Source organism: Piliocolobus tephrosceles, chromosome 4 (assembly GCF_002776525.5).
Source record: "Piliocolobus tephrosceles isolate RC106 chromosome 4, ASM277652v3, whole genome shotgun sequence".
Lineage (NCBI taxonomy): Eukaryota > Metazoa > Chordata > Mammalia > Primates > Cercopithecidae > Piliocolobus > Piliocolobus tephrosceles.
In genome coordinates this window covers 160,860,846-160,877,211 of record NC_045437.1, presented here as the reverse complement: position 1 = coordinate 160,877,211, position 16,366 = coordinate 160,860,846, and the positions used below count along the sequence as shown (strand labels likewise).

At 35.6% G+C, this 16,366-nt stretch overlaps 1 protein-coding gene across 1 annotated transcript in view; it reads left to right on the top strand.

Annotated features, from left to right (window-relative positions):
• The window catches only part of SLC27A6 (solute carrier family 27 member 6), a 65,704-nt gene that overhangs the window by 39,357 nt on the left and 9,981 nt on the right, over positions 1-16,366 (top strand). The window contains exons 6-7 of the mRNA XM_026454499.1: positions 8,136-8,330; positions 15,801-15,891. Of these exons, the coding sequence (XP_026310284.1) occupies positions 8,136-8,330; positions 15,801-15,891 (286 nt within the window). The remainder of the gene's footprint in view (positions 1-8,135; positions 8,331-15,800; positions 15,892-16,366) is intronic.

The window sequence follows — 16,366 nt, the reverse complement described above, 5'->3', positions numbered from 1 at the left end:
TAAATTGTGGTATAATTATATGATAATCATATGAGCGTGGAACATCATATATTTGAATGATAATAATTTAGAATAATGTCCAGAATTTATTAATAAATTAGAATATATGGCCATATTATGGTGATTATAACTTTTAATGTATATATAGAAATGTAACATAATATTCATATAGTCAGATTACATATTATTTCATTTTTTATTTTTCTGTATTCTCTAAATGTTCTATGATGTATGTATATTTCAACATCAAAAGAAATACACATTTTCTTTTCCCACATAACACTAAACAATAGATCAATTGATCTTTCCTCATACCTTTCAAAGCATGATCTTCTGGGTTTTTTTTAAAGGAAAGAAAAAATTTTTAAAAGAGATCTTGGACATCAGAGAAATGAATTTGATATTTTGGGACAAAAGTCTTGATCCTAGATTTGAAAATTTGATTCTCTGTATCAACTAAATTTCTTAGGATGATTGTTTTTATTTAGCAAGCTTAATAGCTATAGCCCACACAAGTTAAAGCCTGTGGAATTTGGTTTATAAACCACCTTCATATTGGATTTCAGAGAATGCCAAGGCATTTTATAAATAATTATACTTGCTAAAACTCATCTCATACCTGAAAAGCTTCCAAGCATTATACGATATAAAAGGTTGTTCTCTGTTCAAGCAAAATAAATCCTAAGATTAGCAATGCTGCTGTTTGATGTGGGAAAATGGCAGTGGAAAATCCAAGAGCTAGTTCCATGCCAGGCAGGCAAAATCTGCCATGCCCATAGGAGGCGGGAACCAGAACAGGACTGCTGTGTGTTGTATTTACTGGGAGAAAAGAACCCTCTGTCTTGAAAGGAGCTGCAGATGGAGTCTTTTCTCCATTTGCTGAATAATTACCTTAAACCTCATTTATGTAGGTCCAAGGAAATCAACAGGTGAGGGTGGTGTTTCACATAATTCCACAGTTTTGGCTATCTTATTATTTTCTTTTCTTTTTCTTTTCTTTTCTTTTCTTTTTTTTTTTTTTTTGAGATGGAGTCACTCTGTCACCCAGGCTGGAGTGCAGTGGTGCAATCTTGGGTCACTGCAACCCCCTCCTCCCGGGTTCAAGCAATTCTCCTGACTCAGCCTCCTGAGTAGCTGGGACTACGGGTACCCACCGCCATGCACAACTAATTTTTGTATTCTTGGTGGAGGCAGGGTTTCTCCATATTGGCCAAGCTGGTCTCGAACTCCTGACCTCGGGTGATCCACCCGCCTCAGCCTCCCAAAGTGCTGAGGCATGAGCCACCCTGCCCAGCCTCAGTTGAATTTTTAAAAATCAAAACAGTACTTTTACACAGTTATAAAAATGAAATAGTACTCTTAGAGTAAGAAATATCTCTGCATTATCAGTACTTGTCTCTAGAAGTAAGCATCTTTAATTCTTCTAGGACATTTTTAGTTATTATTTATCTCCATATTTCTCAGTAAAATATGTATTCTACTATTTCTTGATTTTTCAGTTTTAACTGTCATCTACCTGGCTTCTTCCTCACATACTCACTATCCACACACATATATTTGTTCTTTCTCTGTGACACCAATAAAATTATGATAGTTTAAAAGTATTTTTATAACCAGTTTTTAAATTATTGTAAAGAAGTGACAATATATAAATTTTATTCATAGCTGAGACATACTGTATTTATTTCATTACAAATTTTTTTCCTTTTATTCCTTATAAATAATAGTTGTCTTATTTTTATATTTTAAATTTAGCTTTATAATGTCTATCACAAATCCATCTCAAACTCCCCATCATAGCTAACATTTCTTTGTGTATATGTGTGTCACTCTGTCGCCCAGCCTGGAGCGCAGTGGCATGATCTCGGCTCACTGCAACATCTGCCTCCTGGGTTCAAGCATTCTCCTGCCCCAGCCTCCTGAGTAGCTGGGACTACAGGTGCATGCCACCATGCCAGCCTAATTTTTTGTATTTTTTAGTACAAATGGGGTTTCACCTTGTTGCCCAGGCTGGTCTCTAACTCCTGAGCTCAGGCAATCCACCTGCCTCAGCCACCCAATATATCGGGATTACGGACATGAGCCACTGTGCCTGGAGCTAACATTTCTTAGTAAGATTTAATAACGTATTGTGTGTGTTTTAATAAATTGTATTTTTTAAAGGCATCCCTCCTAATATGCTGAATCAGTGAGTCACTGTCCTCCCAAATGTGAACAACATTCTGATTTCTCCCAGTATAAATTAGTTTGGCTTGTTTCTCAAAAACAGAATCTAAATGAAATTATATATGTGCGTTCTTTTGACCTTGCTTCTTTGATTCAGCACTATGTCAATGAGATTAATCTTTGTTTTGAGGTATAGCAGTAGTTCATTTTTTCTCATCGCTTTAGAGTTATGGCAGGCAAAAAAAAAAACAAAAACAAAAAACAAAAATGGCCCCTTCAAATATGTTCATACCCTAATTCCTGGAATGTGTGTAGAAACATTGGCAAAAGGGATTTTGCAGATGTGATTACAGTTACAGAACTTAAAACAGGAAGATTATCCGGGTGGATACAATATAATCATATGAGACTAATTTAAAGCAGATGATTTCCTCTGACTGCAAGCAAGGGAGACTCAGCATAGGGGAAGCTGGAGATTTGGAAGATAACAGGTACTCAAAGTGTCATTTGTTGTTCTTATATATAGAAGCCTATGTGGAAGAACTGGAGAGAGGCCTCTATGATCTAAGGGCAGCCCCCAGCTGATAGCCAGCAGAGAAAAGAGAGTCTTAGTCCTATGCCCTCCAGGAACTTGATTCTGTCAAGAACCTGCCTGAGCTTGGAAGCAGATACTTCCAAGAGTCTCCCGATCAGACCCTAGCCAGTCAACACTTTCATTTCAGTTTTGTGAGTCCTGAATCACACAATCCATTGAAGTTGATGTGGACTTCTGACCTACAGACATTGTGAGAGAGTAACTCGGCATTGTTTGAAGGGCCCAAGTTTGTGGAAATTTGTAGGGCAGCAATAGAAAACGAATAGAAAACTATTCCATTATGTTACTATAACACAACACTTAAAAAATATCTATTTTACTATTGATGGATTTGGGTTGCTTTCAATTGAGACTTAATATGATTAATGATGCTAGGAACATTCTTATATGTGTCTTTTGGCAGATGTATGTACATATTTCTGTTGGTAATTAGGAGTGGAAGGGATAGGTTGTATTATATGCACATTTCAGCATTAGTAGATATTGCTAATCAAAGTGGCAGCAGTAACAGGCACTCCTGCCCATGGTCTACGAGAGTCCCAGTTGTTCCATGCCCTTGCCAAAACCTGTTGGAAAATTTATAGTGCTAAAGAAGAAATCACAATGTTTGTAAATGTTTGTTGCTACTTCATGGTGTCTTGATTTGTAGTTCTCTGATGACGAATGATGTTGAGCATATTCTCATATACTTACTGGATGCTTGGAGATATTCTTTGAGAAGTACCTGCTCAACACTTTGTCAATCATTCAAGCAGTCCGTAAGCAACACCATCGCTGCTTGATTGGCTCACCATATTTCCATAAAACTGGTTAGTAAGGAAAGAATGAACTCCAATGGATTTATACAGCACAGAAAGCATCATAACCTTCTGTTCACAGCTCAAGTTCACAACAGTTCCCTCTCCCCACACATCCTATGGGGAATGCAGAGGTGGGCCTAGGTGGATGCTACATCTGTGACATAGGTCTGTGCCTCAGCTGAGAACACTGCCCTTAGGAGCTTCCCAGTCATTTAAGGGGCTGCTGATAAACCTGTCCTTGCTTTATATCTGAAAAAGAGTTAATAAAGATATGCAAGTAAATCTTCTTGTATATAAACAAATTTGCTACCAGAAGAGGAGGGAGACTTTACCATCATGGAAGGTAAATAAATTTTCTCTGTGACCCAAAAACCATCTCTAGCTTCCAAGCCTGTTTGCCACACAAATATCCTTGAAAAGATATGTATATAGATATATCTACATATGGTTACATAAATATACATATACATACATATATTATAGTTCGATACAAATATATGCACATACATACATTATATAAGTATATATATACTTATATATATAAGTATATTATATAAGTATATATATCAAACTATATATATATACTTTTTATAATATAAAAATATGTATTTTTAATGTATTGCTTTTGCTGCATAGCATAATTTTTATTCTGTCTTATTTTTCTTATACAGTTCAAAATATTTTTTTAAATTGCCATTGTAATTTTTTTCTTTTACCCATGGATTGTTTAAACTTGTATTATCATTATTAAGCAAACATTTTGGAGATTTTCTAGTTTTCTTTTTGTAATTGATCTATGGTTTGATTTTATTGTGGTCAGAGAACATAGTTTGAATGAAGCTTAATGCTTTGAATTTGGCTGACACTTGCTGTAAAACTCAACAAATGATTGATCTAGTTTGATAAATGTTTCATGGGCACTTGAAAAAAATGTGTATTCTTCAGTGACTTGTTATACTGTTCTGTATACATACATTAGGTCAAGTTGGCTAGTTTTCTTTAAACTTCCATATTCTTATGTTTTTTTCCTGCTTATTCTATCAGTAGAGACATAAGTTAAAAATACCTCAGTCTGGCCGGGCGCGGTGGCTCAAGCCTGTAATCCCAGCACTTTGGGAGGCCGAGACGGGTGGATCACGAGGTCAGGAGATCGAGACCATCCTGGTCTACACAGTGAAACCCCGTCTCTACTAAAAATACAAAAAACTAGCCGGGCAAGGTGGCGGGCGCCTGTAGTCCCAGCTACTCGGGAGGCTGAGGCAGGAGAATGGCGTAAACCCGGGAGGCGGAGCTTGCAGTGAGCTGAGATCCGGCCACTGCACTCCAGCCTGGGCGACAGAGCAAGACTCCGTCTCAAAAAAAAAAAAAAAAAAAAGAAAAACTCAGTCTATTTTAGCTCTGTCAATTTTTGCTTTATATATTTGACTACATTCTTAGGTAAATAGAAATTTAAGGTTGCTATCCATACAGTAAATTGACCCTTTTATTATTATTAACTATCCCTCTTTAGCTCCAGGAATGTTTCTTGTTTTATTTATTGAAGTATTTGTCTTTGAGTAATTACCTAGAAGGATACAAGATTAATTCTTAACTTACTACATTCTATCTACAAATAGCATATTTTCCACTTCTTTACAATGCAAGAACTTTGTAACACTTTTCTTTTCCGGTCCTCTTCATTCCTTCCTGCTTTTTGTTTCTTTGCTCCTATATAATATTGTTTTCTTTGGTACTAAGAACTCCCTTTAGTGTTCCATCTGTACCATTGTACTAAAAACAAAATATTCCATTTTTATTTGTCTGAAAACATGTTTTTCCTTTAGTTTTGAATAATTCTTTAGCTGAATATAGAATGCTAGGTTGACAATTATTTTCTTGTACTAGCTTTAAAATATTATCATATTGTCTTCCAGGCTTATGGTCATTGTTGAAATGTCAACCATAAATATTCATGTTGCCCCTTTGGAAACGATGTTTCTATTTCTTTCTGCCTGCTTTTAAAATTCTCCCTCTTTGTTTCTCTAATTTTTATATACTTTTTCTTCTTAGCAATTTTGCCAGAAAATGTCTAACTGTATTTCCCTGGTATTTAATCTGTCTGAGGTTTTAGTTTTTTTGTTTTTTTGTTTTGTTTTGTTTTTTTGTTCATGGCTTCACGTCTTTCTATCACTTTTGGAAAATTTTCAGTTAAAATCTCTTCAGAATTGCCTCTTCTCCATTCATTTTATTATTCTATAGGGCTCCACTTGTAGGTATTTTTGACACGTACTTTGTGTGAGGCACTAAATACCTGATGGCACATAGCTGGGATTTGTCAACAAAAGGCTCAGATTCTAGGGTGATTAAGTGAAGATCCAGCCATTTTATTGAGATACTTCCAGAAGTCAGTATCTTTTCTCTTGGACTGAGCAGTTTCCTTGATAGTAACTGAACAGTTTCCTGCTCTGGTATATGATTTGGGGTGTCGGAATTCTGATACCAGAGCAGGAGAAGAGTTTAGTGATCTCATCTTTTAGTATGTAGACTTTCATTTAACCCTTCTGCTTTCTGTAATGTTAACTTGAAATAAAAATTTCATAGAGATGCATCTCTAAGCAAAGAGATTATCTGGAAACAAAAAAATTGCAAATTGGGACACAGAACAGCGTAGCCTCTAGGTGTTTCTGAAGAACAAAAGGAATGGCTGGGGTTTTATTGGGAAAACAAGCAAAGTTATATAAGCTGTTTTGAAGGAAGTTTCACTGGTACTGGCAGTGTCTTATGGGAGCTGGCGAGTTCTGATTGATGAGTGTCAACAATTACCAGGTAAGACTTAGAGTTACAGTAGGTCTTTGTGCTTTTGCTTTTGAATTACAGAAACAGTTTCTGGAACAGGCATGCATGACCTCGGTGCCTTTCTCCATGGCCTCCGAATCCATTTTAGTTGGGTATGATGTGAAGGACTCTATTTTGTAAAATTAATTTTCACAGTAAGTTCCTCAGCCCAAACTGGTGTCTGTTAGACATCTCCAGAGAGAACTTTCCAGTCTTTGGCCAATGTGTAGCAAGGGCAGACTCCCAGGTGCTTTGTCTGTATTTAGATATTTAGTTATACAACTGCTTCTTAAACAAATGTTCTACTAGGCTTTCTGCTTTCCTCATTCTTTTTGATGCTTGCTTGACACTTTCAGGAGCCTTTGTTGGGTGCTAACCTGGAGGCTTAGATTTCAGCCTTATCGCTGGGCGCGGTGGCTCAAGCCTGTAATCCCAGCACTTTGGGAGGCCGAGACGGGCGGATCACGAGGTCAGGAGATCGAGACCATCCTGGCTAACACGGTGAAACCCCGTCTCTACTCAAAAATACAAAAAAACTAGCTGGGCGAGGTGGCAGGAGCCTGTAGTCCCGGCTACTCGGGAGGCTGAGGCAGGAGAATGGCGTAAACCCGGGAGGCGGAGCTTGCAGTGAGCTGAGATCCGGCCACAGCACTCCAGCCTGGGCGACAGAGTGAGACTCCGTCTCAAAAAAAAAAAAAAAAAAAGATTTCAGCCTTTTCAGCCTTATCCATTCTGCTCAATCACATGTCCTTTTATCTCTTCACTTTTCAGTTTCCAAAATTACCTCTCAACTCACTTCTGTTTATTCTTGAAAATTCATAGATTAAAATATTCCCTTTAAAACCATTTAAATGGTGTTTAGAGAAGAAACTGAAATGAATAATTGTGATCCATTGATCAATTTAAATTATAGGTACCAAAGAAGCCAATTTCTCTATTTTATTGTTGTTGCTGATTTATTATTACATCTTGTTATTTTGAATTTTTTGGTGATGATGGAGGTAATCAGAGCAAATAATGGATTTATTGTGACTACACTGATAATATATTCTTACTCTAATTTTAGGTGAGTGTACAAGTTCATGTTAGTTAAAACATTACTTGTTGAATGTAGAACAAAATAGAATCCTATATCTTCCTTTAATTCTAAAATATGAACAAAAAGTAAAAATGTGAGAATATTCTAAAATAATAGTCACATACAGTTGCCATAATATTTACAAGTCAAATATTACTTTGATTCTATGGCCTCAAATTATTGTTTACTCTATGTTATGCACTGTGTATTAACTATACACTACAGTGTATAAGGAAGACAGGTATTATTATCTTTCTTAAAATAGATGAATAAACTGAGAATCAGAGTTAGGAGTTAATATCTTGTTCAGAATTATATAGCTAATTACTGCTAAGCCTGGACATCCAAACGTAAGTACGTTTCATAATATTATCAAAGTAATGCTGTTTTTCTTCCTGAAAAATGCTTTCTTCCTTTCGTGACATTTATTCAAAAAAGCCTTTAGTGATCTGCAATTTAGAATGAGCTGTTCCCAGATATGGAAAAACACAAACTGTGTTATTCTTGGCCAGTGTTACTTTCATTAGAATTTGGACACAGTTCTGCGATAGATTTATACACATATTTTAACTTCCCTTCTATTATTGCACAATGCAGTTTACTTCTGTGACATTTTTCATTTAAATAATAATAATGGCAGAAACCATTGGAAACTGGAATTAATTACATTTTCCTCTAACAGAGAGAAGGAGAAAGGGATCATAAGGTGCGTTTGGCAATTGGAAACGGTATGCGGAGTGATGTATGGAGAGAATTTTTAGACAGATTTGGAAATATAAAGGTGTGTGAACTTTATGCAGCTACTGAATCAAGCATATCTTTCATTAACTACACTGGGAAAATTGGAGCAATTGGGAGAGCAAATTTCTTTCACAAAGTAAGTACAGCATTTTCCTTATTAAAGAAATACATTGGCGCGGTGGCTCACTCCTAATTCCAGCACTTTGGGAGGCCGAGGTGGGCAGATCATGAGGTCAGGAGATAAAGACCATCCTGGCTAACACGGTGAAACCCCGACTCTACTAAAAATACAAAAACAAAATTAGCCAGGCATGGTGGCGGACACCTGTAGTGCCAGCTACTCGGGAGGCTGAGGCGGAAGCATGGCGTGAACCCGGAGGCGGTGCTTGCAGCGAGCGGAGATCGCGCCACTGCACTCCAGCCTGAGCAAAAAAAAAAAGGAAAATTGAGAGAACATTGAGATCTGCCAGCCCTAGGATATTGTGCTTGTAAATTGTGGTAAATATTATCACCTTTTTTTTTTTTTTTTTGAGTATTTCTAGAAGTAGAGTAGTGGCCTCAGTGTGAGAGACGGTGGTACAGGTTTTTGAACCTCAGTTATCTTCCATGTTTTCTCTCTCATATCACCATCATGATGCCTTTTCTTGTTCAGTTTCCAAATTTAATGATGTAATTTACAAATAGCAAGCATATGCCCTGATATATGTTAATTTGATTCTTTCCATTTTTCTTGAGTGTTTTTATTCCACTATTTCTACTTATCTTTCAACGTTTATACCACTCAATTCTATACAGGCTTTTAATAATTTTTAAACTACATTAAGATACCACTAAAATCTTAAAAGTAGCCAAATAAATCAACTTTTTAGGAGGAGAAGATTGACAGCTGATTTCTCAATAGCAACCACAAAACACAAAAGACAGTGGACATTTACCTTCCATTGGCTTGGAAAAAATAACTGTCAAACTGGAACTTATATTCAACAATAATTTTTCAAGAATAAAGGTAAAAAGAAACATAACAGTCTCAGCCTTTATAAAGCAAAACTGATATAGCTGCAAGAGAAAATAAATCTTCAATAATCTTCTATAATAATAAACTGCTAATTGACATATGAAAACCCTGCATCTAACAACTGCAATGTGTCTATTTTATTCAAGCACTTTTGAAACATTTACAGACGTTCCTGGGCCAGTTAGGTAATTCCAATAAATTTCAAAGGATTGAATATATTTTAATTATGTTCTCTGAAAACAGTTTACTTGTTGGTAGAAATAATTTTTGTAAAAGACAACTAGATAACCTCCTATATATTTGGAAATAAAACATCTCTAAATTTCCATTCATCAAAGAAAAAATCATAATAGAAATTAGAAGATACTGTAAGCTACATCATAATGAAAATATTACATGGAAAAACTTGTGCACTTAGCCAAGAATAGCTGAAAATTGGATGGAGCTCAGTAAGCATCTCTGTAAGTTAACTTTTAAAAGGACAACTAAAATAAACTCAAAGGAAATAAAAGGAAGGACATAATAAAGAGCAGAAGTTAATGATATAGAAAAAATATTTGGTGAGGAATATAAAAATAAATAGAAATATAATTTTTAAAAAGTAAAGAAATCAAATCTGATTGATAGAAAGCAGAAATAATATCAGGAATGGAAAAGGGAACATTGCTGCTGATACTTCAGACATTAAGACTAAGACATTAAGTAAAAGAGGATATGTTGAATAAGTTCATGTCAATAAACTTGAAATTATTAGATGAATTGGATAAATTTCTAGAAATGTACAACTTACTAGAGTTGACTCAAGATTATTTTATGACACTAAATGAAATAAATTCATACTCCAACATCTTCCCTTAGTTTCAGATAGCTTTCCCACTCAGGATAGTGAATATTCAAGAGCAAATGATTCCTCTCCTACAAACTCTTCCAGATAATGCAGAAGGAGAAAAAACTTCCCAACTCACTTTCTGGCTCCTAAACCTGACATAACAGTGCAAGAACAAAAGTACTTCCTACAGGCATACATGCATGAGGAAAGTCTTTGTTTGATAATCTCTCCCTTCAGGTGTGTTTCCTTAGTGGCCTCACCTGTTCTCTGAAAGTAGCACTATCCTATATCATTGCTTTTGAGATTTCCAGAGCACCCTACTCAAGCCATATTTAGAGCTGCTTTTGAAGAGATCTTTAAGAATCCCATAATGTGAACTTTGGTGCATTTTTATCACTTTCATCCCTAACTGCTTTAGCTTTATAGGTAAAGTTTTCTGTATAATAAACTGCCATACCTCAAAGAACACCTGGAAGCAACAAAGTATTTGCTTTTCTAATCCGTGGTGATTTTTTCAGTATCTGGAAGTAATTGGCAGACGTGTGTTTTTCATGCCATAGCAGCTCACTTTTTCAGTCTAGTTGCCCATTCAAAGCTAGTGTAAATAACAGTAATGCTCTAAACCTAAAGAAGATGCAAACTATTTTTATAATGCATTCTTTTGGGATTTTGAGGGTATAGTTGACATCTCAGAAATGCACTTTATGCTGAACAAAAGCATTTTGGGGAAAGTAAGTGCTGATTTTACTGAGTTTTACATTCCTTGCGGTTAATTTTCTCAATTCATTGCACTGGTTCCTTTACAAATTTGGTATTGACATTGAGCCCCTTTGTGAAGCTGAGTCACTCTAAAGCAGCCCACAAGGGTATGATGGTTTGTCTTTTATATTACTGACCTTAGTATAATTTTCTAATTCTTTACATTTTCTGTCAACTGTAATAATGCCAATCATGTAAAAAGTCATGATTGTCTTCAATTTATTTGGAAAACCTCTGTTTTTTCACTCATTTTAGTTTTCTTTTTCAGTTTGGAAATGAAAAAACAAAGTTGTGCCTAATACTACATATCTTCTAGTCTGCCTTTTATCATTTTATTCACATACTGTTTTCTTAGATAGCAGGTAATTAGAAAAATTTGGTTCAACGATTTCCTCATAATTAAGTGAGGAGATTTGATAAGTGTCTCTCAAAAATGCTAGCCTAATGGAGGCTCATGCTTATTGTCTGGGAGGGAAGCAGCCTCCAGAGATAAAATGTTACAAGTGAAGCAGAAATATAAGGCAGCAACAGAGTTCCTATAACCCGTTGTCTTTATGTGCTACACTTACTATTTTAATGCATAAAACTGAAGAAACATTGTCCCACATATTCTCCCAAGGCAAACAATATAAAAAATTTAGTGACAACTAATTTGAGAGACAAACTCAAATAGAATTATGAACTGCCTTCTCTTTTTCTGCAGTATTTTCACCTGGGGAAAATAGGAAGCGACAAACATAAAATACAAAGATAAAGCTTGAAAAAAGGGAGAAAATGAATCTAAATAAAAGGCAGCTGAAAAAAATGAATGCACATTTTATACATAGATGAAATAAAGCTTGGGAAAAAAAACAGAAAATGAATCAAAAATAAAAGGCAGCTGGAAAAAAAAAATGAATGCACATCAAAATAGTAAGTTTTCCAAAACGACCAGGAAATGTTTAGAGAAACAATTTCTCACAGGCTTGAAAAACTGCAATAATATTCTCTTTAAAAATAAGAGCTCAAAAAAGAAAAAGGATCAAGGACAAACATAAATCAACAAAATGAAGTAAAAAGTAAGCATGCTCAGCTCAAAGAAAAAAATAGAGGAAAAAATGTAAATATTACACAAATGAGCATCACATAAAAGAACTTAAAGTCAAAAGGAATGAACATGTTGTTAGGGAGAAAGATGAACGGAATTAGGGAGTCCCACAAACACAGTAAAAAGAGCAAGCAAATAATAATTTAAAAATGAAGGAAAAGGATTTTGAAAACATAGACAATGATCTGATACATCCTTAATTGGTGTTCCTGCCGAAAAGAACAGATCAAAGAAAAAAATAATTATTTCTACCCTAGTAGAAGAACATTTCCTTAAGGTAGAAACCTGAACCTTTAGCAAAAGAGTACGCTATATGGGGCAGAATAGTTATAAGAAAAATATATCCTGGTGAAATTATGAAACAAAAAGAACCTTAAGATTTTGAGGTAGGAAAAGCAAAGGATGAGCAAAATGTAGCGCAGGTGAGGGCGGGAGACATCGCAGGCATTCTCAAAATAAAACACTAAAGGTTAGGAAACAAGGAAAGAGTTGACTTCATGTAAGGATGTTTCTAAGATGTTTTCTCAAAGTTTTAAGAAATCAGAATCTATAATACCCTCATATTTATAGGAATGCAATATTTCTTTGTAAAATTCACTGAATGAAAAATAATGGCCAACTTGAAGATAAACCATAAGTTAGAAATGAAAGAATGACCTTCAGTTAAAATGCCTGATGGTGAACATTGAGTCAATTCACATATAGAAGATTGAACCACTCTGAATTGTTTATACATGGAATAAAACCTGACAATGTAAAAATAATTATAACACTAACAAAAATGGGACTTGGGAGGGAGGAAAGGAAGAAATGGTAATTCTCCTATCTGTCATATTGGCAAATCCATAGATACAATGGAATTTAAAATTTAAATACCATCTAAACCTAAATTTAAAAATAATATATGAGATTAATAAAATGGCTCATTTCTTTAACCATTTTCGTAAGTTGTTTTATTGCCTTAAAAGTAGGCATCTTTTAGGGATAAGAAAAGTTAGACAGCTTCAAAATAAGAGAACAGTCCCCACAAGACCACTCATTTCTGACATCAGTTGCAATTTCAGGAGTCCCTAAGACCACTCTCAGGTTTGATAATTTGCTAAAAGGACTCACAAAACTCAGCTTATCACATCTAAAAGATCTAGATTATAATCATCCCAGGGATGTCATATGTAAGGCAGAATCCAGGAGGGTACCAAGGGTGAAGCTTCCAGATGTGTTGTGTTGTGGAGTCAGAACAGCATTACTTTCCTGGAATTGTGTAAAAATACGCACAAACTGGTGCCAACTGGGGAAGCTCACGGGAGCCTTGATGTCCAGTCTTTCTGGGGGCTTGGTTGTGTAATTCAGGTTGACTGCTCACATGGCGTACCTCCATCTCTGCCCCTTAGGAGGTCAAGCTGGGTGATGCAAAGCCCCCGGCCTACCTCACATTGTTCATGTGCCTCAGAGACCCCATTCTAAATCATACTGTTGCCATCTAGTTGCCCAGAGGTCTTAGACAAAAAAAAAAAAAAATGCACTCCTATAAAGAATGACATTCCAAGGACTTAGAGGTCACCTCCCAGAAGCTGGGACCTCTTTTGGGGGCAAGGTTAAATTCTTTACTACACAGGGACTATCACTCTATTCCCGACTCTACCATTATTTCACTTTGTGACTTTGACAAGTTACTTTTCTCTCGGTTCAGAGTTTCCTCGTGTATTAACGAAGCAAATTAGCTTTGTGTTCCTTTTCCAACTCATACATTTACAAATCTGAATCTGCAAAGATAGGTAGGTATGGATAAAACCTCCCAGGGCCAATGCGTACTGTCACATAGGTTGTGTTCATTGCACAGTTTTGCTATGAATGGGACCCCCTGCAGCTGTGCTCCAGACCTGTACACATACACACATACATAAACATGTATATTTGGGGGATTTTAAGGTGTGGCATCTATTTTTTGAATTTGTATTATAATGCAGCCATTTTTGTAATATCATAAGGACCTCCTGAAGGCAGGAAGGAGAATAGAAATAGTTCTAGCTGAGCATTAATCCTCTGCTCCAGGGTACTTCTAGAAAATGCTGTGATATATTTAATTTTATTTGAATTATAAAATTATTCAGTTTCTGACCATCAATTCTCCTTTTTCTGATAACAAATACACTAAACAGTAATTTGCTGTGGAATGAATCTCACCCACGCACATGGTTGCCCAATTAATCTAAAAGAAATAACACTAAAGCTGACATCACAAGTCACTGGGCAAATTTTCCAAAAAACAAAACATGTTAAAATAGGAGAAAAAAGAATAAGTAATGGACAGCGGTCCGTTCTTGTTTGGCCAAGATGATAAAGGCAGTTCTGGAATTTCTGGACTCTTTCTTTCTCCTAGCCATTAGGCAAGTGGCCAATATCCTGTTATCCCAATTACAGACAAAGACCAACAAGATGCAAGTTCGTATGTTAATAAACTTTATATCTAGAATAACAATATATTTGCTTTGTTGCCTCTTTCATTGGCTCTAATCCTAAAATAGGATAATATTAATTTCTGTCTCATAGGATGTTTTGATGATTACATTAAACAGTGCCCCACATATTGTTAGTGCCCAATCAATGTTCATTGCTCTCATTTATATTTTAATTCAAATAATGAGTTGTGATTCAAGTTACATGCTTATTTTACTAATGCTAAGAACCAGAGGTATTTGTATTTAATCTTTGATGATAAATAATACTATTGCATCTATCTCAATCATCTTATCTTTTCCCACTTATTTGTTCTGTATTTGTTCATTTTCTCCTGCTTTTCCCCCATTCATCTTTGTTCTATATTTGTTCATTTCTCTTCTCCTGCTTTCCCCCACTCATCTTTCCTTATTATTATTTTATTTCACTTCATTTTATTACATTCGTGTTAGTTTACCATTTTCTAACTGAGCTTGCTTAATTGCTGAGTAGAACCTCAGTTTTCTTATAGAATAAAAAGGAGGAGGGCTGGGTGAAGTGGCTTACACCTGTAAACCCAGCTGCATGGGGGGCTAAGGTGGTAGGATTGCTTGAGCCTGGGAGGCAGAGGTTGCAGTGAGACGAGATCTCATCACTGCACTGCAGCCTGGGTGACAGAGTGAGGCAAGTGTCTCAAAAAAAAAAAAAAAAAATAGGAGGAGATTGGACTAAACCAGTCTGCAGTTCTCTCCCAGGGTGGGAATTTAGTGGACAAATGAGCCTGCATGACATGATAATATGGATATGACAGGAGCAAAGTAACTGAAAACATTGGGGATGAGAGGAGACATCCAATTTTTGGTTCCTGATGTGATGGGTGTTCTCTAATAAATTTATCATCTCATACCAAAGAGTGTGGAGAAGCACTGAATGTTAGTTTAGGAGCATTAAAATGAAAGGCTCAGGGGAAAGGCTTACAGGAAAAGGACAAAGTGGCTGTCAAGTAAACATACTTTTTAGGCATTTGATGTGTTTTGGCTTTTTTGTTTGTTTTTTTAGATACTGTGAAGAAAAAATAAACAATACCATTCTTACATTAATATAGCTTACATTTTAGTTCTATGTAAACTTTTCACTTCCAGGGCTACTTTAAATAAATGGCTGCGGAAAATGGTCCTTTTACGGGCAGTTAACAGACTATTAATTGAATGCCTGGATTGTTTCAGTATCTTGATTAAAATTAGTAGTGTTTTGCTAAGTAAAGTGTATCACAAAAGAAATGAAAGTAAATGCCAGTAAAGGACTGCTGTTTACTAATACCTTTAGTTTTGAGTTTTAAATATTTAATTTGTATTCAGTAAAAGTTGTTTTAATAAATCCATATTCCAATATTTATTTCAATTAGCATAGTCTACTACAGTAGATGTCATTGCACAAGTAACTAAATGCTTGTTTCTATTTGATTTTTTTTGTTTTGCAGCTTCTTTCCACTTTTGACTTAATAAAGTATGACTTTCAGAAAGATGAACCCATGAGAAATGAACAGGGTTGGTGTATTCATGTGAAAAAAGGTAAGACTTCTATTTGAAGACATCTTCTCAAGCAAAGTTTCTGATCTACCATATACAGATATCCCTAGGTATCCTTGGGGGATTGGTTCTAGGACCCTGCGTAGATACTAAAATTCATGGATGCTTGTTCCTTATATAAAATGATACAGTATTTGCCTATGAGGTATGCATATCTTCCTGTATACTTTAAACAGGTTACTTATATAATACCCAATACAATGTAAACGCTATATAAACAGGGTCATATGGTATTTTTTATTTGTATTATTTTTATTGTTGTATTATTTATTTATTTATTTATTTATTTATTTATTTATTTATTTATTTATTTATTTTGAGACGGAGTCTCGCTCTGTCGCCCAGGCTGGACTGCAGTGGCCGGATCTCAGCTCACCGCAAGCTCCGCCTCTCAGGTTTACGCCATTCTCCTGCCTCAGCCTCCCGAGTAGCTGGGACTACAGGCGCCCGCCACCTC